Source organism: Oculina patagonica, chromosome 10 (assembly GCF_052425735.1).
Source record: "Oculina patagonica isolate OP01 chromosome 10, crgOcupat, whole genome shotgun sequence".
NCBI lineage: Eukaryota > Metazoa > Cnidaria > Anthozoa > Scleractinia > Oculinidae > Oculina > Oculina patagonica.
Genome location: NC_135767.1, coordinates 2,340,614 through 2,368,240, shown reverse-complemented (window position 1 = coordinate 2,368,240; position 27,627 = coordinate 2,340,614). Strand labels below are relative to the sequence as shown.

Sequence of the window (27,627 nt, the reverse complement as noted above, 5' to 3'; positions counted from 1 at the left end):
CTTAGCCGAACAACTCAACAGGATCAGTGTTTTATGTAGAACAATTCAGCGGAGAATTCGTGCTTTGCTTTGTTAATGTCGAGATACAACATCTACCTAGATTCTGTAAAACTAACTAGTGTCAAATCACTTGAATAAGGAGCTAATTCTTCACAAAAAGTTGCAAATGAAACGTCACAAATATATATTACATTTTAGATAAATTGCACCAAGTATAAATAAGTCCGATCAACCAATCAAACCTCATAATTTGGAGATACCTCAGATGCTTGGTCATAATTGATATCACCAACGCAATTCACAACTAGCTAATAAATAAGTTTAAACATATGATTTTACATTTATAGAAAAGCGGAAAGAGTAAATTTTTTAACTCGGTATAGTACTGAGTGGCAAGCACTTAATTGGTTCGTTTTAACGAAAAACCGAAGAACTGTTCGATGTTTTTATACATTGAACATAAGTTGATCGTTTCCCAACTTCACATGAGTATTACGGTTGTGCGAATCTAAAATATAAGCAGCTTATCAGATTTTCAGTTGCTACAAGCTTATTACAGCAATTGTCTAGAGTCACACCACTACGAACATTGAAACAATAATATTTTTACATTAGGTTAACATGCAGCATTGCTTTAGCTTCGCTCATTCATGTGGTTAAAGACGTGACACGACACGGTAGCATGCAGTGGTTGCTGTATTCTCTATACTAGTTATCACAAGATATTTTCACTCAAGATGATATAAAAAGTCGAAGAACGTGAAACAAAAATATTTCCAATGAGCATTAAGCAAGCTCAAAACTTGGCGTTGGTTTTGTAACGTAGAAGCTGCGAGATATGGTCTTTAAAAATTGACCGTGCACAGCTCGTCTAGTTATACTGCTAGCACAACAGTTTCTTATGGCCCCGTTTTGATTTGACTGTTTCCCTACAAAAGTGATTAGGTGCGGACCAAATTTTGACGGGTACGGACCAATTTTCTAACGAGCCGTACCTAAGTTTCTCTGTCGTGTACTGACGCGTCTTAAATTTAAAGCGAGATAAAACAACGGCAAATTATTACCTCGCGGAATGATTGCCTTCCAAGAATGGACTTCTGAGAGAACTCATCTCCTTGAACAAATTAATAACGGACTTACAATGTTCGTTCCTGGTTTTTCAGTTTATCAAGTACGGAGATTTGAAATGGCAGTGAAAGCCGAACTATTTTATCATCTCCAAGACAGTTCCAAGCAACCCTCTGATTGGTCGCTAAAATAGGCGGGTTCCCCCTTTCTTGTCAATGCAACAGGTTCCGTATTTTGTGGAATAATTTAGCGGGGAATGTGGGAGAGTACAACATCAGCCTAAATTTTGAATGAAACTTGCTGCGTGGATTATTTCTTCACATAACATTTTAAAACTAAACATTTACGTTCTGTGACAAGGTCAATTGCATCAAACTTCGATCGAGAAACCAATCTTCATAATTATATCATAACTGGCCGTATTTCAAGTAACCTATGAAACTGCAGCTATGCAATTCACAACTACTAAATAAGTTATACCATGTGACAATCGCGGTAAAGATCTAAAGGACATATAGATTTGATCACTTGGCAAAAACTTGGTCAATTCCACGAAATATAGAAGAATTGTTCAATGATTTTTATGCATTGAACCCCAAACACAGTACACGAATAATCTATAAGGTAAAGCTTGTCAGCGAAAGGAAAATAATTCCATGTAAATAAAGTATCGCTTCATATCATTTATACGTCTGCAAGTTTGACTTTCTTTGTTAGATTCTACTTTAATGATTTTTACATGACTATTATACAGTGTGCGGATCTAAGAGCTAAGCATATTTACAGTATTTACAGTAGCCTCAACGTAACTATAGCAATTGTCACTTAAAACGATAATATTCTTTTCATTGAGCCATCATGTTGAAGATGTCTACCATATGAATGAACAAAGCGGTAGCATTGATTACTGTATTTACCAGCTACCACATAGCATATCGTCTTTATTAACCCAGTAATTGTCACTCAAAATGATATAAATTTCGAAGGACGTGGATAAACAATTTCGATAAAATATTTAGCATGCACGTTAGACACATAAAGGCGGCCAGTGTCAACCTTCAAAACTGAACACAAATTCCTTTACAGTCTTAAAAAGTAAACCTGTAGGGTCATCGTTAATGAAAATGCACTAGAAAATTGCTAATTGGCAAATTCGTACCTCATGCCATTTCTGCTTTCCAAAAGTGGACTACTACATGAAAGAGAACTGATCTCCCTTTGCTATTTACTTTAAGGCTGAAAAGTAATGTCCCGGTTTTTTAGTTTCTCAAGGATGGTAAAGGACATTTTATACTCGAAGCAACCTGCCAGGTAATTCAGTCCTTCAAGGTGGGCAAAAGATCGAAAATAATTTCAAACAATGAAATGAAAAAATTCAGCTGAAATATGTATTTTAAGCTTTTATTTCGCGTGATCTTGTTAGGATTTTTATATGTCCTGAATTCGCGAAGAAATCAAATGTACATCCTCTAATTTAAAGTTTCACAGAATTCAGAGATGCCCATGTAGTCATATTTGAAGTGAAATAATCTCTTTAACTATCTCAGTGATACTGAAATCATGGCAATCAAGCTAAGTGCATGGCCACTAAAAACATACATATATTATTTACAGTACAATTCCAAACAGAAAGTTTGTTCTATCATATTCTTCAAAAAACTCAAAAGATAGAGCATTTCGGTGTTAAGGAAAATTTAAGTATTACAGCCTCGTTTCCAACAAACGAAGAGAGAATTCAGCTACATTTAGCATCATCGGCAGTCATTTTTGCATCTTAAAGCTTAATTTTAAATTGATTTTGTTGATGTTTTGTAGTTCCGATTGATCGCGTGCTCATTCCCGTGGATCGAATCAGGTTGACAGCAGCATACAAGGTCTGCTTTTAATTGGCTTACAGTGGAGGTGTGTTCGGAGGTGCGGTGAATAATGATTTACGCTCAAAGTTCAACTGTTTACCAAAACTTTTGGAGTCGATTTGAGTCGTGTCGATGCCTCACACACAGATCACCATACACCAATCCAAGACAGAACCGTTAATGCCCAGACGCATTGGCACCGAAATTTATACGGATGCATTTCTTTTCAGCTTGAAAGCTAGCCTGTGAGGAGGCTCACCTTTGGGAAATATACGCGCGGCGAAGCCGCGACTGCGAGCGGCGCAAGCTTATCCACCGGTCACCTACCCGCCGTATCGCTTCCCTCGAGGAATCTCTCTTCGCATCTCGCGCGAGTGACCGAAGTTGAGCCTGCTCGCAGGCTACTTGAAAGCCTCGAGTTTATGCCATATCATATAGCAGTGTAGAATCGAATAAAAAGATTAAAAAAAGTCGAACAAAACCCTCAAAACATAAAACGCTGAGAGCTGCTTGTAAGATACCAAGTGCTATAAAGAAAATAAATCAATAAGATTAAACAGGAATGCCGGCTTATATAAATTTAAATTCTGACTCGGTTAGCTTTTAAACGCACCTTATTATGCAGTCTCCGCAAAATCTATGGCCACAAGATGACTGAACCGGTTCACGAAGCACCGAACGGCATGCGCAAATGCCGCATTTGTTGCTGTCTATAGCGGTCGAATCGAGTCCATGAACGTAAGACGTTTTCCTGTTAGACCCCATATTGTAGAAGTTTTCGCGTGAAACTGAGCGCCTGTTTAGCGACCGACCCTGCACTGTGGAGTATTCTGCATTTCAATGAAAAACGGCGACATGCCCCGTGCGTGTTGTGTTACACCTCGCTTTTCGCAAGGTAAATGAGATCCCAGATAATTGCTTGCCTTTTATATGCGGTGATCATTACCCCCGCGCCAATCATCTACCAATCACCGTTCTTAGCTTAAACAGTGCGTCACCAGGGTGCTTGCTGATTGGCTCCGTAGAGCAGGTTGGTCAATACCTAGTACCTGAGCTAATGGTCCAAATATGGTTCGACACGTGTTGCACGCGTCACGTCAAGAAATGCAAATGCCAAAACTTCAGCAGCAAAACATGGAAAGTCGAATATAACGTGATGGCCCTCCAGTTTCGCTTTTGTTTCGTTTTCTCAGTTTCAACGTCGTGTGTTATCAAGCTATGTTTCGTGTTGAAATCAGACAAGAAGCTAAAGCCATTTTTATCACAAGACTACTTAATGATATCGCAAAGCCAAACGTCATCATATCAGTCGTGATTTTCGGTAACATGTCGCCCACAGCTATTCAACATGGCGCCATAATTTTTAGGCGTTGATTGTAGACAATTGTAGCACTGGAGGCCAGTAGTTAAAGCTTTTCAATTTCCGCGCTTGTTTGGTACATCGGCAGGCCCCAACAATGCGAGCGAAACACGGTGTAGCTCGATGACAGTCGGTTACCTTCGAGGGCTCTCTTTTCTACTTTGGGAGTTTGTCTTAATGAGGCAACGCATTTTGTTGCATGGTTGGTGCGTTAAATGTAAGAAGTCCTGAAGACTGATCAACGAATTTTCAAGTATGTACATCAATCATATGTTTTGACATATTATTAAATACCTTTTAGGTTATCTTACTTTCAGACTAATGACTCGTTTTTTTAGTGTGTTCTAGTTTCTTTCGGTATCTTGTGTGCTTTGGCTTGATCCTGTCCATCACATTAGAAAGGATCACCTTTTTAGTTCGATTTCATAGTAGTAAATGGAGCCTTTTATTTCATAGTAGAAAATTGCCTTGTTTCTAAAGCTTTTCAAAAGCGAAGGGAAGACTTTATTTGTAAAACAATATCATTTGAATTTCTGTTTGTTACTAAAGGCTTTACCTGTGTATCTGTCATTCATTATTATCACACATCTTGACGTGATGTTCCATATCTGAGCTTTTCTGAACTCGAATTTCGCTTCTATATTTTTGTCATCATTGCAAAGAATGATTCATTTAAACTAAACAATTTATCGGGATCACTGTGTCGTACAGACACATTCAGTGAGTATCCATGTGCTTTGCTTTGAAAATGTTGAAGAACAACATTCAGTAGTCTTGATTCTCAAAACAGATGACTGGGCGAACTTTGCCAAAGAGTGAATCGACTTTCCTCCCCAAATGAAACTAGACCAACGTATGCTCGAAAGAACAGCGAACAAATCGCAATTTCCTTTAGAAACAAACACACGATGAGCATGTTGAAATACAGCATTTGGCCTAAATGAAAACAGACTGTCACATCACTACCTGAATTATTTTCTCTCAGTAAGACTGTATATTGTGATGCACAGGTCTGCACAGTTATGTAGAAAATAGGCTTATACTAAGAAGTACACCAATTATCATGATTTTGTCACAGCCTATGGATTTCATCAGCTTAATTCTCTCCTTCTAGTCAGTCTAGTGGACGATTGTAGTACTTAAAGCCAGTAGCTTCAGCAATTTAGTTTCAACATTTGTTTGGGACATTGCCAGGTGCCATAAATACGAGCGAAGCATGGTGTAGTAGTTCGATGTCCTTTCGAGGCAACAAAACATGCTTGGTGCGTTAAATGTAGAAAGTTCTCAAGACTGATCAAAGAAGTTTGGGGTGACAACACATAATAGGTTTTCTGTTAGGCTATCTTTCTCTTTTAAGACTGCACAAGACTCATCGTAGTATAGTATGTCCTAGTTTCATTTAAAATTTTGTGTGCTTAGACTTGATGCTGTCGATCGCTATAGCGAGGATCGCCATTTTAGTTTGATTTCGTTGTGGTATACACCACTACGAACATTGAAACAATAATATTTTTACATTAGGTTAACATGCAGCATTGCTTTAGCTTCGCTCATTCATGTGGTTAAAGACGTGACACGACACGGTAGCATGCAGTGGTTGCTGTATTCTCTATACTAGTTATCACAAGATATTTTCACTCAAGATGATATAAAAAGTCGAAGAACGTGAAACAAAAATATTTCCAATGAGCATTAAGCAAGCTCAAAACTTGGCGTTGGTTTTGTAACGTAGAAGCTGCGAGATATGGTCTTTAAAAATTGACCGTGCACAGCTCGTCTAGTTATACTGCTAGCACAACAGTTTCTTATGGCCCCGTTTTGATTTGACTGTTTCCCTACAAAAGTGATTAGGTGCGGACCAAATTTTGACGGGTACGGACCAATTTTCTAACGAGCCGTACCTAAGTTTCTCTGTCGTGTACTGACGCGTCTTAAATTTAAAGCGAGATAAAACAACGGCAAATTATTACCTCGCGGAATGATTGCCTTCCAAGAATGGACTTCTGAGAGAACTCATCTCCTTGAACAAATTAATAACGGACTTACAATGTTCGTTCCTGGTTTTTCAGTTTATCAAGTACGGAGATTTGAAATGGCAGTGAAAGCCGAACTATTTTATCATCTCCAAGACAGTTCCAAGCAACCCTCTGATTGGTCGCTAAAATAGGCGGGTTCCCCCTTTCTTGTCAATGCAACAGGTTCCGTATTTTGTGGAATAATTTAGCGGGGAATGTGGGAGAGTACAACATCAGCCTAAATTTTGAATGAAACTTGCTGCGTGGATTATTTCTTCACATAACATTTTAAAACTAAACATTTACGTTCTGTGACAAGGTCAATTGCATCAAACTTCGATCGAGAAACCAATCTTCATAATTATATCATAACTGGCCGTATTTCAAGTAACCTATGAAACTGCAGCTATGCAATTCACAACTACTAAATAAGTTATACCATGTGACAATCGCGGTAAAGATCTAAAGGACATATAGATTTGATCACTTGGCAAAAACTTGGTCAATTCCACGAAATATAGAAGAATTGTTCAATGATTTTTATGCATTGAACCCCAAACACAGTACACGAATAATCTATAAGGTAAAGCTTGTCAGCGAAAGGAAAATAATTCCATGTAAATAAAGTATCGCTTCATATCATTTATACGTCTGCAAGTTTGACTTTCTTTGTTAGATTCTACTTTAATGATTTTTACATGACTATTATACAGTGTGCGGATCTAAGAGCTAAGCATATTTACAGTATTTACAGTAGCCTCAACGTAACTATAGCAATTGTCACTTAAAACGATAATATTCTTTTCATTGAGCCATCATGTTGAAGATGTCTACCATATGAATGAACAAAGCGGTAGCATTGATTACTGTATTTACCAGCTACCACATAGCATATCGTCTTTATTAACCCAGTAATTGTCACTCAAAATGATATAAATTTCGAAGGACGTGGATAAACAATTTCGATAAAATATTTAGCATGCACGTTAGACACATAAAGGCGGCCAGTGTCAACCTTCAAAACTGAACACAAATTCCTTTACAGTCTTAAAAAGTAAACCTGTAGGGTCATCGTTAATGAAAATGCACTAGAAAATTGCTAATTGGCAAATTCGTACCTCATGCCATTTCTGCTTTCCAAAAGTGGACTACTACATGAAAGAGAACTGATCTCCCTTTGCTATTTACTTTAAGGCTGAAAAGTAATGTCCCGGTTTTTTAGTTTCTCAAGGATGGTAAAGGACATTTTATACTCGAAGCAACCTGCCAGGTAATTCAGTCCTTCAAGGTGGGCAAAAGATCGAAAATAATTTCAAACAATGAAATGAAAAAATTCAGCTGAAATATGTATTTTAAGCTTTTATTTCGCGTGATCTTGTTAGGATTTTTATATGTCCTGAATTCGCGAAGAAATCAAATGTACATCCTCTAATTTAAAGTTTCACAGAATTCAGAGATGCCCATGTAGTCATATTTGAAGTGAAATAATCTCTTTAACTATCTCAGTGATACTGAAATCATGGCAATCAAGCTAAGTGCATGGCCACTAAAAACATACATATATTATTTACAGTACAATTCCAAACAGAAAGTTTGTTCTATCATATTCTTCAAAAAACTCAAAAGATAGAGCATTTCGGTGTTAAGGAAAATTTAAGTATTACAGCCTCGTTTCCAACAAACGAAGAGAGAATTCAGCTACATTTAGCATCATCGGCAGTCATTTTTGCATCTTAAAGCTTAATTTTAAATTGATTTTGTTGATGTTTTGTAGTTCCGATTGATCGCGTGCTCATTCCCGTGGATCGAATCAGGTTGACAGCAGCATACAAGGTCTGCTTTTAATTGGCTTACAGTGGAGGTGTGTTCGGAGGTGCGGTGAATAATGATTTACGCTCAAAGTTCAACTGTTTACCAAAACTTTTGGAGTCGATTTGAGTCGTGTCGATGCCTCACACACAGATCACCATACACCAATCCAAGACAGAACCGTTAATGCCCAGACGCATTGGCACCGAAATTTATACGGATGCATTTCTTTTCAGCTTGAAAGCTAGCCTGTGAGGAGGCTCACCTTTGGGAAATATACGCGCGGCGAAGCCGCGACTGCGAGCGGCGCAAGCTTATCCACCGGTCACCTACCCGCCGTATCGCTTCCCTCGAGGAATCTCTCTTCGCATCTCGCGCGAGTGACCGAAGTTGAGCCTGCTCGCAGGCTACTTGAAAGCCTCGAGTTTATGCCATATCATATAGCAGTGTAGAATCGAATAAAAAGATTAAAAAAAGTCGAACAAAACCCTCAAAACATAAAACGCTGAGAGCTGCTTGTAAGATACCAAGTGCTATAAAGAAAATAAATCAATAAGATTAAACAGGAATGCCGGCTTATATAAATTTAAATTCTGACTCGGTTAGCTTTTAAACGCACCTTATTATGCAGTCTCCGCAAAATCTATGGCCACAAGATGACTGAACCGGTTCACGAAGCACCGAACGGCATGCGCAAATGCCGCATTTGTTGCTGTCTATAGCGGTCGAATCGAGTCCATGAACGTAAGACGTTTTCCTGTTAGACCCCATATTGTAGAAGTTTTCGCGTGAAACTGAGCGCCTGTTTAGCGACCGACCCTGCACTGTGGAGTATTCTGCATTTCAATGAAAAACGGCGACATGCCCCGTGCGTGTTGTGTTACACCTCGCTTTTCGCAAGGTAAATGAGATCCCAGATAATTGCTTGCCTTTTATATGCGGTGATCATTACCCCCGCGCCAATCATCTACCAATCACCGTTCTTAGCTTAAACAGTGCGTCACCAGGGTGCTTGCTGATTGGCTCCGTAGAGCAGGTTGGTCAATACCTAGTACCTGAGCTAATGGTCCAAATATGGTTCGACACGTGTTGCACGCGTCACGTCAAGAAATGCAAATGCCAAAACTTCAGCAGCAAAACATGGAAAGTCGAATATAACGTGATGGCCCTCCAGTTTCGCTTTTGTTTCGTTTTCTCAGTTTCAACGTCGTGTGTTATCAAGCTATGTTTCGTGTTGAAATCAGACAAGAAGCTAAAGCCATTTTTATCACAAGACTACTTAATGATATCGCAAAGCCAAACGTCATCATATCAGTCGTGATTTTCGGTAACATGTCGCCCACAGCTATTCAACATGGCGCCATAATTTTTAGGCGTTGATTGTAGACAATTGTAGCACTGGAGGCCAGTAGTTAAAGCTTTTCAATTTCCGCGCTTGTTTGGTACATCGGCAGGCCCCAACAATGCGAGCGAAACACGGTGTAGCTCGATGACAGTCGGTTACCTTCGAGGGCTCTCTTTTCTACTTTGGGAGTTTGTCTTAATGAGGCAACGCATTTTGTTGCATGGTTGGTGCGTTAAATGTAAGAAGTCCTGAAGACTGATCAACGAATTTTCAAGTATGTACATCAATCATATGTTTTGACATATTATTAAATACCTTTTAGGTTATCTTACTTTCAGACTAATGACTCGTTTTTTTAGTGTGTTCTAGTTTCTTTCGGTATCTTGTGTGCTTTGGCTTGATCCTGTCCATCACATTAGAAAGGATCACCTTTTTAGTTCGATTTCATAGTAGTAAATGGAGCCTTTTATTTCATAGTAGAAAATTGCCTTGTTTCTAAAGCTTTTCAAAAGCGAAGGGAAGACTTTATTTGTAAAACAATATCATTTGAATTTCTGTTTGTTACTAAAGGCTTTACCTGTGTATCTGTCATTCATTATTATCACACATCTTGACGTGATGTTCCATATCTGAGCTTTTCTGAACTCGAATTTCGCTTCTATATTTTTGTCATCATTGCAAAGAATGATTCATTTAAACTAAACAATTTATCGGGATCACTGTGTCGTACAGACACATTCAGTGAGTATCCATGTGCTTTGCTTTGAAAATGTTGAAGAACAACATTCAGTAGTCTTGATTCTCAAAACAGATGACTGGGCGAACTTTGCCAAAGAGTGAATCGACTTTCCTCCCCAAATGAAACTAGACCAACGTATGCTCGAAAGAACAGCGAACAAATCGCAATTTCCTTTAGAAACAAACACACGATGAGCATGTTGAAATACAGCATTTGGCCTAAATGAAAACAGACTGTCACATCACTACCTGAATTATTTTCTCTCAGTAAGACTGTATATTGTGATGCACAGGTCTGCACAGTTATGTAGAAAATAGGCTTATACTAAGAAGTACACCAATTATCATGATTTTGTCACAGCCTATGGATTTCATCAGCTTAATTCTCTCCTTCTAGTCAGTCTAGTGGACGATTGTAGTACTTAAAGCCAGTAGCTTCAGCAATTTAGTTTCAACATTTGTTTGGGACATTGCCAGGTGCCATAAATACGAGCGAAGCATGGTGTAGTAGTTCGATGTCCTTTCGAGGCAACAAAACATGCTTGGTGCGTTAAATGTAGAAAGTTCTCAAGACTGATCAAAGAAGTTTGGGGTGACAACACATAATAGGTTTTCTGTTAGGCTATCTTTCTCTTTTAAGACTGCACAAGACTCATCGTAGTATAGTATGTCCTAGTTTCATTTAAAATTTTGTGTGCTTAGACTTGATGCTGTCGATCGCTATAGCGAGGATCGCCATTTTAGTTTGATTTCGTTGTGGTATATGGCGGCTTCGATTTCACAGCAGTAAATGAATTTGTTTCTAAAGCTTAGTTTCAGAGGCAAATGCATGGAAGTTATTTATATAGCAGTCATTTGACTTACTGTTTGTAACTAAAGACTTCAGTCAACCTTATGCATATAACAACACGAGATCTAACAACTTTTAATATGTCAGTGTTTCATATCTGAAATTTACCCAACTCCGATACAGTAAAAACCCGCCAGTAAGAACCTAATTTTTCCACGTTAGCCTAAACAGGTTCTTTATTTAAATGGTAGTTAACACAAATTTAGGCTTTTAAGGTTCTTTCTAAAGAAATAGTTTCACTGTTGCAAATAGAACTTGGAGTGGTATTCGGCCTATTTCTTGTATAAAATTTGCATACCACTTAAGTGTTTATGTCAGTAAAAATGAAGCACTATTCATTCAGAACATGACATTATATATATATATATATATGTGGCGTAAAAAAACGGTATTGTAAAAAAGCTGTTTTCTTACAATTATATATTTTGTAAAAAAGCTGCATTTTTACACTTATATATTTGTAAAAAAATGATTCGAAGGCTATAGCTTTCTTTCAATGAAAGCAAGTGTTCTGAATCTTTCTGTACGCTTAAAAGGCTTGAATTATTTGGCAGTGTCATTCTGTATTTTAATGTGTGAACATGTGTATGGCCGGTTTCTTTACAAAATTAGGTTTGCAAGAAAAAGGTCTGTCTGCTATACATGTAGCTCAGCAAAGACTAATTTGAACTGTTAGGTTTTCTCGTTTGTTTCAAATAAATTTCAATCGATAAACACTGGAGCAAGTTCTTCGTATTATACTCAAACTCTTAGCCTAAAAGCAGAGGTTTGTTGTTTTAAACAGATTTAAATTTCAACTCGCCGATCGAAGGCCGCTGGAATGATGACTGTTTAGTTTTGAGGAGGCAGCTGGCCTCAAATAATAAACTGCTTCCGTTCTTAATTTTCGCATCACCGAAGCACGAGATTCGTATGAATGTATTTTAAATAGAGGTAATTTTAAAAAGTGAATATCCTGATTTCACCAAATGATTTAATTTTCGTGACCTCTGCATGACCCTTGCGTAAACATTCACACGTCGAAACATATTAGCCTGTTTCAGTCCCTCGTTATTTTAGCGAACGAAAATCAATATCTTGATCGAAATGAAACAGGCTTGATGTACCGGGCATGCAAGATCGCTTCATTATCATGAACACTTCAAAAAGTGTAGCAACAAGGCAACTAAACAGATCTAGAAATGCTACACATTTCGCATAATATTAACGTTGTGACTCAGTGTTCGACTGAGGCTTTAAGACAGTTGCGCTTTGGTATATGGGTTTTGGCATACCCTAATTCTCAACTCAAATTCTCTAAAGGTACTCTATGCAGCATCTTGTCCGTTTTTCTGTAAAAAAGCAGCTTTTTTACAAAGACATTTCTTGTAAAAAAGCAGCTTTTTTACAAAGATATTTCTTGTAAAAAAGCAGCTTTTTACAAATATATATTTTTGTAAAAAAGCAGCTTTTTTACAATTATATTCTTGTAAAAAAGCTGCTTTTTTACATAAAAAAGCAGTTTTTTACAAATATATATTCTTGTAAAAAAGCTGCTTTTTTACAATTATATAACTGTAAAAAAGCTGCTTTTTTACATAAAAAAGCAGCTTTTTTACAAATATATATTCTTGTAAAAAGGCTGCTTTTTTACAATTATATAACTGTAAAAAAGCTGCTTTTTACATAAAAAAGCAGCTTTTTTACAAATATATATTCTTGTAAAAAGGCTGCTTTTTTACAATTTTATATTTGTAAGAAGGCTGCTTTTTTATGTAAAAAAGCAGCTTTTTTACAAAAACCGTTTTTTTACACAACATATATATATATGTGCAGTACTTAATGCAACGTCCAAACTAATTTTCCCAAAAGTCAACATTTTTAACCAATTTTAGAAGATAAGAACCCGTTTCCAAATTTTAGGCTAAATAGGTTCTAATTTGCCAATTTCATCCTAAAAGGTTCTTAAATGTTAGGTTCTTACTCGCGGGTTTTTGCTGTATTGTTCCTATTTCGTTTATGATCATTGCATAGAATGGTTAATATCAACTAAACAATTTTCTCTTGATCGGGTCAGTGTTCCGTATAGAAATATTCAGCGCGCATGGGATTCTTTGCTTTGAAAATGTTAAAATACAGCAGCACTAGTCTTGATTTTGAAAAATAGACTGGACACACTAAATCAATAAGCGAAAAATTTCCTCCCGGAATGAAACTACACCAATATCCATATAGAAATACAGCTTTCGGCCAAATTCTGAAAACAGACTGTTGCATCAATACCTTTTCTTTCTACATATCAAGCTCTGTGGAGCATAGGCCAATACTTATCCCTTTGTATACTCTAAATATTTTATAGCTTGTAGATAAAACCTTTTTAAAATTTTCAAGTCATATTTCATTGTTTTATCAGTTCTTAATTGTCTCCTTCTTCAGTAAATTGAACCAAATTTTGACCAATAAATCAGTTTGTAAGTCTTCAAACTTTAGAGCTACATTGATCATATCAGAATTGTTCACATTCAGTGCAAAGTCACATACACAATGCAGGGTTTCCAGTTCATATATAACTTTAACAGGGCAAAAGAGGCATCACATAAAGTATTGCAAAACAAACAAAAATCAAAGAAGTCTTCAATAATTTCATTTAAACACACTGCACAAATGGCCTATCTAAAGGTAGAGCTTTTCAGCGACGAGTTGTAGCGTGACGACTCACGAGTGCGAAGGTGACTTCATGACATTTACACGTCTTCATGTCCGACTAAATTGTTGAATTCCTTGTTGATCTTGTTTATAGTGACAACCACCTTGTTAAATTTGTTTCCAAGGTAGAACAAAATTTCCATTTTAATTTAGCAACTGAATACTGGATGGTCAAAAAAGGAACATTGTCGGTTACTGACCAAGAATGACTTGCATGACTGCAAAATTTTAGGGGATTCCCAGCACAACATCTTCGCCTTATGATTGGTTGTTTTCGGAGTGCTCTTGTCTTGTATATTAATTATGGTTTGATATGTTAGCTTATGTTGAAGTATGCCGTGGGTGCGTGATTTACATTTCGACGTACATATTTAGTACATCTCAGGGCAAGGTCCACCATGGTTGAGTTAAGTTTGAGTTATTTCATCAGTTAGTTTCATTGCCTTTCATACTACATTATTATGATTTGTTTTGGTTATTAACCACACCAAGATTACGGTCTGTTGGAAAGTTCATTGAAAACTGAGCTGGTGATAAATTCCCAACAAAACTCACTACCAACTCGATTTCTAAAGAATGTTATTTTAAATGCGTTTGAGACGATAAGCGACAAGGAGGTAACATTTGGAAATGTACATTCATAGTTCATACTTAAGTAGACATTTTATGCACCATTAGTAATCTTCTTCGATTTTACTTTTGTTCTATTCTGTTGAGTAAACAAGCATGGAAAATAAAACTCTTTCATCTCTGGTGGCGTGACGATTAGAAAGTAGCTATAAAATTAACGACCCTCCCAATATATATAGCGACCGCGTATGTAATTTGGAAAATAACAGTGGCGAATGTCAGATATAAAAGATAATGCCTCGATTATTTTGTCCTGATGTTAATCGACAGATTATATCCTTTTGGCCTAGTTCGGTTTATGCTCACATTTTAGGTTCCGGTGATTTGCATGTTTACACATTTTACACGATTATAGTAAGTTTGCGCGGCCAATGTACGGAGAGCTTGGCCTTTAAAGGCCTTTACGTCGCAAGAAAAAATAAAATAAAATCTCGTGTCGCCGCCTCGCGGCAGCGAGTCACAAGTTGTGGAATTTCTTTCACGCAGGCCACTGAAAATTGCGAACTCTAAATTTTCATGTCGAATTCTATCCTTTACAAAATCTGCAACCACATTTCGTCCAGCCAGTGAGTAAGTTTGGGGCCTCACGCCGCAAGCCGCGAGAATGAGTCGCTGTGCAAAGCATTGATTCACAAAAACTATAAAACAACAACAAAGGCGAAATTCGTACCTCGTTAAATTACTTCTTTCCAGGTGTGGGTCCGAAGAAGACGGCCGACTGCTAGGAATACAACGAGAAGTCATCGCTTTGACAAGTCAACAACGGCTAAAATATGATATTTTTGAGTTTTTAAATTTCTCAAGACCAGTGGTAGATGTGTACAGGCTTAGGTCTAGAGCACACTGTACCAAGTGCAATAATAACGGTCTTATGACAAAGATACTGGTTTTACCTAGAATTTCTCTGGCACCTAGAATTTCTTAGGCATTTCTGTCTCATTCCATTTCGGCGTAACTTCCGGTTACTAAAAATAACCACTGGTCAGGGAATGGGCTCCTGCAGAGGTGTCGTAAACTATACAGCACTTTTAATCACTCGTCAAGTGTTCGATACTGAACCATATACAGATACTGAACCATATACAGCACTTTTAATCACTCGTCAAGTGTTCGTAATCATTGCCCGATTTTTTTTGTAGGGAGCGTGTTGTAAGTAGATTTCAGTCCGTCACTAGAGCGTAGACGAACAAGAAAGAGAACGGGAACTTGTCAAAGCCGCTCGATTAATAAAGTTTGTTAAAAAATTCTCCACAAAATCCAGTGATCTTAGAACTGAGAAAACAATGCATTGTTGGTTTAAGAACAAACAAAATCGTCGGTACATTCTTAAATTACTCATTGCCGCCATGCTTTGAAGGCTCATGATAAATACGAATCTATAACTTAAATATTTGTCTGTCACTGACTATTATCAAACGTTTTAAACAACGTTTGTTTGAAACTCTTATAAAGACGTTTGTTACTTCATTCCTACCTGCTTTCCACAGCCTCTCTCGGTCGCTCGTTAAGTTCATCCGAACTGCAGCGCCCGGCAGAAGAAAAACTCACAGAAAACATTGCTTTCCCAGTAAACTGTCTCCCGGCAATGTCTCTCGATAAACCAGATTTTTACAGTGACGAGAGAGACTCGTGCAAGTCGAAGAAAAACTATCAATACGATGTATTGAAAGTATTGATGCAAGGTAACTATCAATACGATGCACTGATAGTTTTTGTTAACAAGGGCTGTCAATCAATCGGCGGCTCTTTCTGTCTTTCTTGCTCTTTCCGGGGCACTATTGTAAAAAAACCAATCAGTTCGCTCAAGCGTAAGTTTCGAGAAGCAATTTTCAAGTACGTATTCTTGTATTGTGCAGACTGTGAAGATGATTACTTTTTTAAGTGTTTCTCACTTATGTAGCAAATGATATTTAGTCCGGCGGCATAGCTCAAAATTTCGGCTGAATTGTGCACTTTTTGTTACCAACCTGAAATTTGGCACACAGAGAAAGACTATCGAGATGAACAATTTAAGCTATAGAACCACCTTGGCAGAAGCGCTGTTTCCATGGAAACTGCATTTAAATGAGCTACATGTGGAAAGCGATTTTTCTTCATGTTTAACAGGAGATATGGATATGTCGGCGTATAGGGATGGCCCGGAGCTGCCCTGCCGAGATGTACAACTGAATAAACAGCCATCGCCATAGTAACCGCATCTTAATTTATGCAATTTATGCATTGTTTGCAAGTTCCGATCAGGACTGATTGAAAAACAAATCACTCATCATTCACACTTAAATTCCTTTCTTCTGTTAGTTAATCTCTCTATAATTATACTCTATTTTCTAGCTTGTTTTCCAGCTTGTTGTTTTAAGTAAACTTCTTATTTTTTTTGTCTGTGTGTTGCTGTATTTTGTTATCTATTAAAGTCCGAAGTACCTGACCCATTTTAGAAATTATTGTATTAAACACTAAGGATCGCTGCCCAATCTCCTTATCCAATGGTGGTTATTTTGGGCAGCCATGCACTTAATTTATTTTTATTCTCCTTGTATTGTTAATTTGATTTAATTTAGAGTGCAAATACAGTGTTGTGTTTTGTTGTTGTGTTGTGTATTGTGTTTAATACTTCTCTTTAGAGAAACAATGTTGAAATTTGCTAGACAACTGCTGAATTGATATAGCTAAGCTAGCGGCTCTAGTGACATACACATAGCTACGGCTATTGTGTCTTTCTAGATCAAAATGTTGTCTGGAAACTATTATCTTAGACATTTTCCATGACACGCACACACACACACAATGAAGTGCAAGGCAAATAAGCTCTACAGCACTCGCTCCCATCTATTGTTGCTACGTGCAGCTGGTCTTGCAGCCACATAGGATGAGCTCTTGACAGGACATTGCAGCGTCAGTTATTGTGCACCATATCGGTCGCCATGCTTTCTCGCTGAACGTCCAGTCCCATTCTTCTGGGTGCGATACCTTGTTTCCTCTATCAGATAAAGATGTTGATTATCGAGGTTACTTCCGCGATTCTGGCAACCAATATTGCGTTTGGAAAACAATGGACAATTTGTTCGGGACGACTTGAATTTCAGGTGTTCCTTTTCTAGATCAAATTGACAGGTCTCCTCAAATGGATTGCCCAGCCCGTCTATTATATTGTTGACACCAGGGGTCTGACATGATCCTTGAACTTTGTTTTACTTGCATTGAAAGTGCTCGTGATGGGGCAGCATGCACGTGCTTCTGTTCATCACTATTTTCAAACTGTCTAACCAACCTCACTAGTTCAGTCCCAGATACCATTCACCTTAGCAAAACAGTTGGATTCTCTGTCCGGCCTATCGCCCCGCCGTCCTCTTTGATGAGCTCAAATTGTATAGGGATCGTGGTTTCTAACTTCTCCACGTGGAAATCGAATCAGCTTCTTCTCCCTAATTTGAACAGATTTTACATGCTTCCTGTATTCCTGTTTCTGAAGAATAAACAAACTTGCTGCAGTTTTCTGTCGAGCGTACCTAGTGCGCGTAATACGTGCACAGTTGATAAGTGATTCCGCTCTCTTCCTGCTGTAGCTTGTGTAGCTTGTGACAAAACTTCAACCCATCCACTACCAGCGAGCGAGGTCCCGAAAGCCTTAAGTGCCGCCTGCTCGATGTGAAGACCACCAAGCATGACTTCCAGCTTATCTTCCCATGTACGATCCTTCTGAGCCCACTCGACTGTTTTTGCTAAAGCAAAGAGTGGCTGATCGCAAGCAATAACCACAGTTTGTCCCGGATTTACGTACTCTACGGCTTTGCCAATAGCAGTTTTAGCGTGACTTGTCATCGCCTCGGAACGTGTGCAATCAAAAGAGAACTATTACACTTTTTACTTAGGGGATACTAGCTCTATGGTGCTTGCACGAAATATCCAGTTCTAAGTGGCTGGTCCCATCTAAAAGAAACAGATTTTCTAGTCCTACAGTCGTAATAGCTATGCCACATCTCGCGCGCTTTTCAACATTATCTGGTTGCTGCGATGCATTTCCTTCACCTTGCTTTCTCTTCTACTCCAGCGTTTTCAATTTGGTAGTACTTTACTACTTTATTGTTACTTATTATCGCAGGACTTAATTTTCTCGATTTTCAAAAAATCGCGAAATTAAAGAACCGCAAAAAATTATTTTTAAACATTTTTATTGTATTTTTATGTTTTTTTTGACGAAGTTTTTTGGCCAAAGTGCGAATAATAAGTTCTGCGAATCGAAATATGCCTGTTCCATTTTCGCGAAATTAAGTTTCCGCAATATGGTACGTGGCATAATCTATCCCATGAGGCATTGTGCCTCAAACGCGTCTCAGCAATTCTCTCTCCTAAATCTGGCTCCGCTAAGTCGATATGAAGTTCTTTAGTTTCATAAAAACTCTGCAAATCCTTTTCAAGGGCAAAATATCCAGCAGCACAGTTGCTCGCTTGTATGTTCTTGGCAAAATATACGCATTTGCTTCAGCTTTTTGGCCCGATGATTCCTTCATACTTTTTTTATTGGAAGACTTAACTGACCTGAAAAGCTTAAATTACGGCCCAGTAATGCCAGCTGGTCACTAAAAATCAGGTTAACAATTTTCCCTTTTGCCTGTGCTAAATTGCCACTGCGAAAATAATATTGCCAAAACACGGGCAAGGGAGGACGATCAACAGCAACTAACAAGTTTGTACAGGTATTCAATTTTTGAACGCATAATTATACACTATTTTTTGTATTTGTTTGCATGAATGGCTCATTAACGCAACAAAATTTATTTTTAAGAAGTAAATGTTTAATTTCATACGAAAGTTTCACTTTTTTTGCGCAAATGATCAAATCATCCCTGGGTTACTGAAACATGACGTATGTCTTCGCGGGGGGTCTCAGCAAGGAAAACCTTGAAAGCCATTTACAGGCAATACGGTGAAAACTGAGAGTGGTTCTATAGCAGAAGTTAATCACCATGCATATCTTTATTGTTCTGCAAAATATGAGAGTAGTAACAAAAATGACACAATTTTTCAGCTATGCCGCCGGACTAATTGTGTAGTTTTGATCTGTAAATTACACTAAGAACTTCTGGCTATAAATAAACGAACCGATGAACGCATTGTTTATGAGGAGTTATTTGCTCTGTTTCACTCAGTCGAACTAATCGTTCAGACAACCTAAATAAAAGGAACAATACTGGGTTTTTGAAGGAGCTATGTCACGATGTCTAAAGTCATTTTTATGATGTTCAAACTTCATAGTTATATTTTCTAAGGTAGAAAAACAAAGAGGAAGAGATAACAAACCGAAAATTAACAGGAATGGTTACGACTGAGTGATATTTAGGCTACTAGAGTGATTTATGAACAACAAACTTGAGAAAAATTGGCCAATACTCATCATTTATTATTTAGGGTGCGCTGTCCGTGACATAGCTCCTTTAAGTACAGTATTGATTTTAGAAAGCAACCAGCGGGTAAGGGAACAAATCTTTCTACTAAACGCTCTACACGTGTCCCGGTGGAAATGGCAATTTTTAAAGACGCGAATTAAGCGATTGACCTTGTTTCTATGTTGTTTGATTTCATTTGATAAACAATCTGATGGCGTGCGCCGCCGACACACCACGACTCGAGTTTAGAATATGTCACGCTGCTGAATGACATAAAATTTGTCGGCCGCCGGTGTCAGGTACCAGTCCGTGTCGAGGTGATCACTTGGACGATGCAATGTAATAACTTCCTTCTGGCCCTTAGACTTCTTACCAATACATCCGACCAATAAGCCAAACATCGACTGTTCACTCGAGCTAGTGCCCAATACTTATGACAGTAAAAAAACAAAATTTACATTGTTCTTACTTCACCACCAAAACATTCTCGCCCCAAAATTTTGTAGTTGTATAATGATTTTAACGCAGACATGTCGTTGTATTCTAAAGGCACGCGCGCAAGAAATACTGCAAAAGAATCTTAGAAGCACAGCATTGAAAAATTCTCACCACAACATATTGGGAAAAAATCGTGAATTCAATTCGAACAAATCGTTGAGGCTCTTTGGAGTGGGCATGTACATGACAACTATTCTGGAGGGTAGGTTAAATAGTTATCGAGGCGTTTTGAAGAGAAAAAGTCGAATCGAAGCTCAAGCGAAAAGCTTTTTAACGGGTACTTAACACGAACTTCTTACTAAGCCTCTGTCGCAGTCCAAAATAATCGTTAATGCCCAGCAAATATGTCTCAATAAGGCGACCAACCTAAAACTACTAAAGAGAACACTTTTTTGTACCTGCTCATTTCTTCCTGTGGATGGACAAACTCTTGGAATTCCCGTTCTGAGCTGCTGGGTTCAATGAAGCCAAAAGGCAAACCACTAGAAGTCATGTCTTAAAACAGCCACGTGCGGGAAAAGGACCTCTCTAAGTTTGCCACAACGTTTCCCTCGGAAAACTAGCTGTAGAATACGGTACCGACAACAGAACACAACTTTGATTACAGAAGTACACAAATACTGCTGAAACGAAACAAGTGCTGTCTTCGCTATTCGTTTTAAATTTCGCTTCACACGCTCCATTAATCATTACTGCTTCTCTCTGATTGGCCTACACAACTTAAATGTAAAGAAGGAATCGCGGCAACCGGATGTTGCAGGGTGTTGTGAAGCATCCCCAAAACACATACGTCATTTTCGAAAGCAAAAAAATAGACGAAGGATATTGTGTGTCCGGGATTGTATCGCTCTTAATTAAGATTTGAAAAATTCCAAAGAATGGTAACATGCGAGAGCTATTCGAATATTGTAGTGTAGGAATTGTCGTCAGTCGACGAATCGAATCCCTAACCCTAAGTTTTAGCTGATGCATTCTCAGCATAGATTCTTTTCTGGGTGGTCAAAAGGGGAAACGAGAAATAAATTTGTCTCGAGTAGGAACAGAGGATGAAGGAAATCATAATAAAACCTTACGCAGAAAGCGATTTCACTAAATTTTATGAATAACCTTTTGCCCTTATCCCTTAATGTCATTTCCTTTATTTTTAGCAGGGTTTCTGTATTTGTGGTTTTGTTTATCTTGTAGACCCGTACCATACAAGATGGACATTTCCGTTCAGAGGGCAAAACGGTATATGATGTCATGATTAAATTTATCTCATGTAGGAACGGAAGATGAAACAACTTTTTGGCACCTAGCGGAGTAAGCGGGGTGATGAAGTTGGAGCGAGGATGCGACAAAAAATCATTCTGCGAAAAATCTTCATCTGCTGCCCTTAATAACTGGAACGGATTCCTCCGTTACTTCCTTTTGAATACAGGGTTTTAACATTTTCATCGTCTACAAATTGTTTCTTCCTTCTTTACATGTAGGTTTCACCAGTCTGTATTTCTTTAAAGGGTCTTAAGGATTGAGGAGCTCTCTAGTGTCTCTAGTCGTCAGAAACTACAGTCGACTCCCGATAACTCGAAATTGAAATTGAAAAAGGTTCGAGTTAGTTAAAGTGAAAAAGGTTCGAGTTAGTTGAAGTGTTATAGGTTAAACGGTTTGTCACTGACTCTTTTTCGTTTTTTTTTTTTTGTTAGACGTTTCGGCTAATACTTAAGCCTTCATCAGTAATGAAAGCGAATTCGTTGTTACACGCTATTAAAACAGAAAGCGTAGCGCTAGGCTTGCGCGCGTGACCAGAAACGTTACTTTTAAAAACTCTTACGCTCGTGCAATGCATTTGTATGCTTCCGGGACTTTGATGGGATCTTCTAGAAAAAGTCGCTCGTGATAATTGGCCTCAAGTCCAACAACGTTAACGTTTTCAAAATCCATGATGTGGTTTGATTAATGGACATGGGCAGCAACTTTAGAGTTGTGGTCAAAAGTTGAGAGAGCCTTTCTGTGCTCCGCAATTCGAGTCTTGAATGGTCTCTCTGTTTGACCATAGTATACAAAACTGCACTGCGTGCAACTGATTTTGTACACTATAACTGATCTTTGACGGTCAGAATCATCTTGCTCTTTAGGACGTGACGTGGAAACAGGCTGTTGATAGTTATAGTTGAAGTGTATTGTTTCATTTTCACTCGACTTATTTTTGATCATTTTTGCTCAAGCCCCGCCTCAACTCCCGATAACTCGAAACTTTTTCAATTTCCCTTGAAGGTTCGAGTTATCGGGAGTTGAGGCGGGGCTTGAGCAGAAATGATCAGAAATAAGTCAAGTGAAAATGAAACAATACACTTCAAGGGACACAAGGAGTGTCGTTTTGTGTAATGCAAAAAATAGAACAAAGATTACACGGCTGCTTTTGGACTAAAGTACACTGTTTGTTTTGATTTGTCACTTATTGACAGTCATGGTTCGAGTTATCGAGGGTACAAGTTTACAGAAAATGACCTGAAGAGAAACGAAATTTGCTTCGAGTTAGCAATAGTTTCGAGTTCCCGAGGGTATACATACAGTAAATGTATGACGGAAATCCAGAGGAAATGGATTTTGGTTCGAGTTAGCGCGAGGTTCGAGTATTTACATTTGGACAAAATATCAGCAAAACTTAGCTCAGGTTTCATTTTTTAACGTGGTCTGTCTGATTCGCGTTGATTCACACAATTTACATTTTGAATTCGACCTCACATTGCAAGTTAGAAAGCCGAGAAGAATTGGTGACGAAACGCCAGATAACGATGAAGAATTTGTCATTCACTGGCAAATATTCTTTCGTTAAACCAAAACCAAAGTAATCAACTGGCCAATCACAAAGGACACAGGCAATCTAGTGAACCAATCAAAACCAGAAGCTAATACATGTAACCGCCGCAAAGCGCGGGAAAATGTGCGCGAGCGGGTAACGATTGGTTTTACTTCTGATTGGATGAGAAAGAAGAGTGAGTTTTTCAAACCAATCATTAAGTGCAGTGATGCAAAACCAATGCAAACGACACTCGTGTAAACTGCTCTAATATGGATGTAGCTGACATATAGGCAATAGTCCAAGAAGAATTCTATTTGTAATATAAAAGTTTGATATCTAGGACTGTCACTGTATATCCCTTATTAAAATCACAATCAATAAAAGCGACATTATTCAATAAATATGATGGAATATCACCTGCAGCTTTCTATCCTTTGTACCCATCTTTCTTCCTTCAGAAATTAAGTGATCCCAAAACAATCAATTCCCCGGTATACCGATATACCCATGTTACCAGTGAACACCCATACAAATCGTCTGTGGCCATCGAGAAGTCTCGTCGTGAATCTGGGTACCCTGTGGTGGAAAAGAGCAGTCGACAATGAATCATTCTCTTAGTCTTTCTACTCAACACTACATACATGTTCCGGTGAGTTGGTTTTGTTTGACTTTCTACGGTGTTTGTTATTGACAGAATTAATTGGTAGCTGGGCCACGTTTCGTACTATTCAGAGAGTAATCGCGCATGTAATTTTAAATCTGTCGGCCTGTGCGATTACTGATTACTCTCTGAATTCTCCCCCACTTGGTCCAATTATCATACCCTGATCGATAGAGAATGGGAGCGTGGTCTCTTCCCCCTTCCATTACCCTAGCATTACATATTCTCCATGCGGAGAGCATGCTCAGATCGAGGTATGTTGAGCTAGATGAAATCGATATGCACGTCTTATTTGCACATCTCCTGTAACCTCACAACATTATAGCAAGTTAAAATTACAAGATTGCAGGATTGATTGCGGTCCACTGTTAGCTGTGTGCGCTTGTGTGAAGATGTGAAGGGATTGCTCCTCGAGCGGTCAAGATGAAACAAATCCTGCTTTATATATGATTGTTTACCCGAACGGGCAAGATGTAATGTAATGTAATGTAAAAACTTTATTTAAACACGGGAAACCATCAGTTACAATAAGCTCAAGTATTAAAGAAACTAAAACTAAAACTGCTTTACATGATTGCCGTGTGGGAATCCGATACGTCAGCTACCTTCTTGATGGACCTGTCTTACCCACTCGGGATTGCCCGCTGTGTCCCGCAAGAAATATGGTGTTTCTTATATACCGCATAATATTTTTTACCAAGCTTGTTTGACCAAGATAGCTGGATAGTAGCCTTGCCCTTGTTTACGTGGTTATGGACCTCGACTGCGTCGAACAAGCTTGGTCAATGACCCTAGCCTTACTTACGCTCAATAAACCACTGCGCATATCTTATACCGTACTGGCGCTAACATGGGCTTCAGCAACCTCGTCCCCAGGAAGCTTTTCCCTTCAAATTGAGAAAAGCGCCCTGGGAAGGTTGGGGCTTCAGTCCCCGGTTACTCCCAGTGGTCTTCTCTATAGTAGCCTCCCACGCAGTCGTTCTTAGGGGCGATCGTGTTTCACTCCTCCGAACGAACGACTGCGCAGGAGGCTATCTCTGTAGTGGACTATACAGAGTTGTTCCGCCCGAAAGACCTCTTCAGGCTGGAGCTCTTGTAAAGAGTAGGTATTTCACTGGTAGAAGTGTGGAAAAGGGTAGGGAAAAGTGTTGATCTCCTATTTACAAGGGCCTTTCAAAAAATATGAAACAGACGCACCTAATCGCTTTAGAATAGGGGTGAAATCATTCTTCTGTAGGTATGTGAAAGAAGTACCATTTTTTTATGGAAAATACACAAGAGGTCGCTTTTCCTATCCTGTTGTGTTCAGTCTTGGGCAAGACACTTTTCTCTCATAGTGCCTCTCTGCACCAAGGTGTATAAGTGGTACCGGCGAAATAATGCTGGGGATAACCCTGCGATAGACTAGCATCCCATCCAGGGGGAGTAGCAATACCCCTAATCGCTTTATGCTATGGAAACCGGGATAAGCTCCGCCCTGATGGGCCACTAGGCTTGTATGCAGACTTTTGCGACAAGCAGTGATCAATCCTGAGAAAACCACGCTCATCTTTCCACTTCCCTGATCAAAAAAGTCTGAGAATCAAGCCGACATAAACTGACATGACTCCGGTGTCATAGCCTGTTTGTTTAGTGCGTGTAGGAAATCATAACCGACACACAACCAGACTCAATAACGTGATCTCAGTATGGGGGATTGGCGAAGGGACAGGGGGGAGTCTGAACTTATCGCATTCCGTACCATTTCCTCCCGGTTCCCCCCACCCTTGTGTAGGCGGTTTCCTCCTCTTTGTGCCATTTCTGTTGCAAAACATTACGCAGTGTTAAGAAAATTTTCCCATTTTCTCTGGTTCTTTCCACCTTGAGAATCCCGTTTACCACTTTCTCTTCTAACGCCTCCATGTTGAGTTCCTGTCCTTTTTACTCCCATCTTACCAGCCCCTGTCCCCCATGGGCGTTAACTTTGTCGGATATGAGACGAAAATCTCCATGCTCAGGTTTTTTCTAGGATTTGTCGTTTGGGGGAGAAGTCCCGAGTGGCCGAAGGCCAGTTACTTATATACTGTATAACATATTTCTTTTTTGGGGGGGTGAGGGGGAACGCTGTACATATTTTTTTTTTTGGGGGGGGGACCTTCTACCCCTCAAATTCCGTAAATATAACCCTGATGCTAATGAAGTTACAGAACTGAGATGGCGGAGGAGGCTCCCCCCGCCAACTCAGTACTGTTACTTCATTGGTATGGAAATTTTCGCCTCATATCAGACAAAGTTAACGTCCAAAAGATGTTTTGAGGATGAAATCCAGACGCTTGTCTTCTTTAGAGTGATGGAAACAATAGCCGTCAGCTAAAATTAAAATAGTTACGTCTGTGATCAGTGATGATTTCTGTATTCTTAAAACCTGACTGTTAGACAATGAATTGATGTTGTAAGGAGAAGTTTTTTTTGTTTTTTTTTTGTTTTTTTTAATTTCTTTATTTCAATAGAAAAAAAAAGAGAAAAAAAAATACACACAAAAATCGTATAAATATCTAACTTGATTTAGTAAAAGGTGTCTTCTGAATTTTGACACAACACTATTGTTCTGAGCCATATTTCGGCAAGGAGCGTTGAATGAGGCCTAGTTTTAGCTCGAGGTGAACGTAAGTTACTCTAATTTATGTCTTTTCGAACCAAGAGGACCGAATTTACGGCATTTTGTTCAAATCATTTTACCAATTTAATTAACTTGTTTACAATATGAAATAACATCAACTGAAAACAAACTTAAACATTGCTAGAGCGAGAGCTGTATTGAAGCTTTCTTAATCCATGCATGGTCTAAAATAAACTATCAAGAGGCGTTTTACATCGACGTTCGCTTCATTTTCAAGGAAATCGGGATTAGAATAACTAAATAATTCATGACTCAGCGAGACGATTCGGTCATTGTTCATGTCACTTCACGGCCGGAAACCACGCATATCGAATTTCTTCTCACTAAAAAGTTTCAGAAAGCGCTCATCGCTAGCTAAACCAATCGGCAAAAAAATCATCAAATGAAGAGAATTCTACTCACATAAGGGTTTGAAGTGATTTCTCCTAGACCATCAGTTGCGCTCTTTGTAATCTTCTTATCTTATTCATAATACCCCGGATGTAAAAAAATCGTTGAAAAAGCCCCTAAAGCCACTGAAATGTTCAAGCCAAATATCAACATGACCGCCTTCAAATCAGCCCTAAAGTCTAGTTCCGAGTCCTAATTGATGTGGCTAAAGACCTTTGCTGTCTAAAGCAAGCACAACGTCATCTGTACCTGGCAAAACGTAACGAGTCAAGTGTTCAACCCGTTAAAGCTTTGCTCTAAGCTACGATAACAGCCGACGCATAACTTGCAAATCGTTAGACTTCCACCTTCACAGGACTTAATGATGTCCTCCGGCAAACTTCCTTTAGACAGCAAAATGGAAAGCTAGATCACAACTGTTCTACGAGTCAGCGCGCGCGCGACTAGAATTCAAATGATACAGAGGGGTTGGAGTTAGAGACTGGGCTAAACTAACCACAAGTAAATCTAGAGGGGAGGGGGGTTAGTGGGGGGGGGGGGGCAGAGAGGGAGAAAAGAAAAAAAAGTAAAATTGAAATCCCTAAATTAAACAGGGCAACATTTTAAAGAAGGAAAGCCGAACAATTCTCCATGTCCTCAAAATAAAAATAAAAATGAAACCCCATACATTCCTTAACAGCCCGAAAGCCACCTTTTTATAAATCAAGTTAGATATACAAATACAATTATTGGAAAAAAAAAGAATACAGATGGTACAATGTAGTACAATGGAAAATAAAACGAACAACGGAAAAATCGATAACAAAGATAATATGGTCATTAGCACACTCAAGCAAAAATTACAATACATCTTAAAAGGAGAAGTTTTATGTTTTATGTTGATCTGTTTGAAAC

At 38.6% G+C, this 27,627-nt stretch overlaps 2 protein-coding genes across 4 annotated transcripts in view; one reads left to right on the top strand and one right to left on the bottom strand.

Moving 5' to 3' along the window:
* Window positions 1-27,627, bottom strand: part of LOC144628649 (uncharacterized) — a 90,394-nt gene that overhangs the window by 9,708 nt on the left and 53,059 nt on the right. For 2 of the 3 annotated variants that reach the window (XR_013566277.1, XR_013566276.1), the window contains exon 3: window positions 23,441-23,599. Coding sequence is in view for 1 of the 3 variants with exons in the window: in XM_078486792.1 (XP_078342918.1) it covers window positions 1,065-1,111 (47 nt within the window). In the remaining 2 variants the exon portion in view is untranslated. Of the gene's footprint in view, window positions 1-1,064; window positions 1,155-23,440; window positions 23,600-27,627 lie in introns of those variants that run through there. The other variant, XM_078486792.1, reaches the window with a different exon arrangement.
* Window positions 23,625-27,627, top strand: part of LOC144628810 (uncharacterized) — a 19,339-nt gene continuing 15,336 nt past the window's right edge. The window contains exon 1 of the mRNA XM_078486925.1: window positions 23,625-23,672. Within this exon, the coding sequence (XP_078343051.1) occupies window positions 23,625-23,672 (48 nt within the window). The remainder of the gene's footprint in view (window positions 23,673-27,627) is intronic.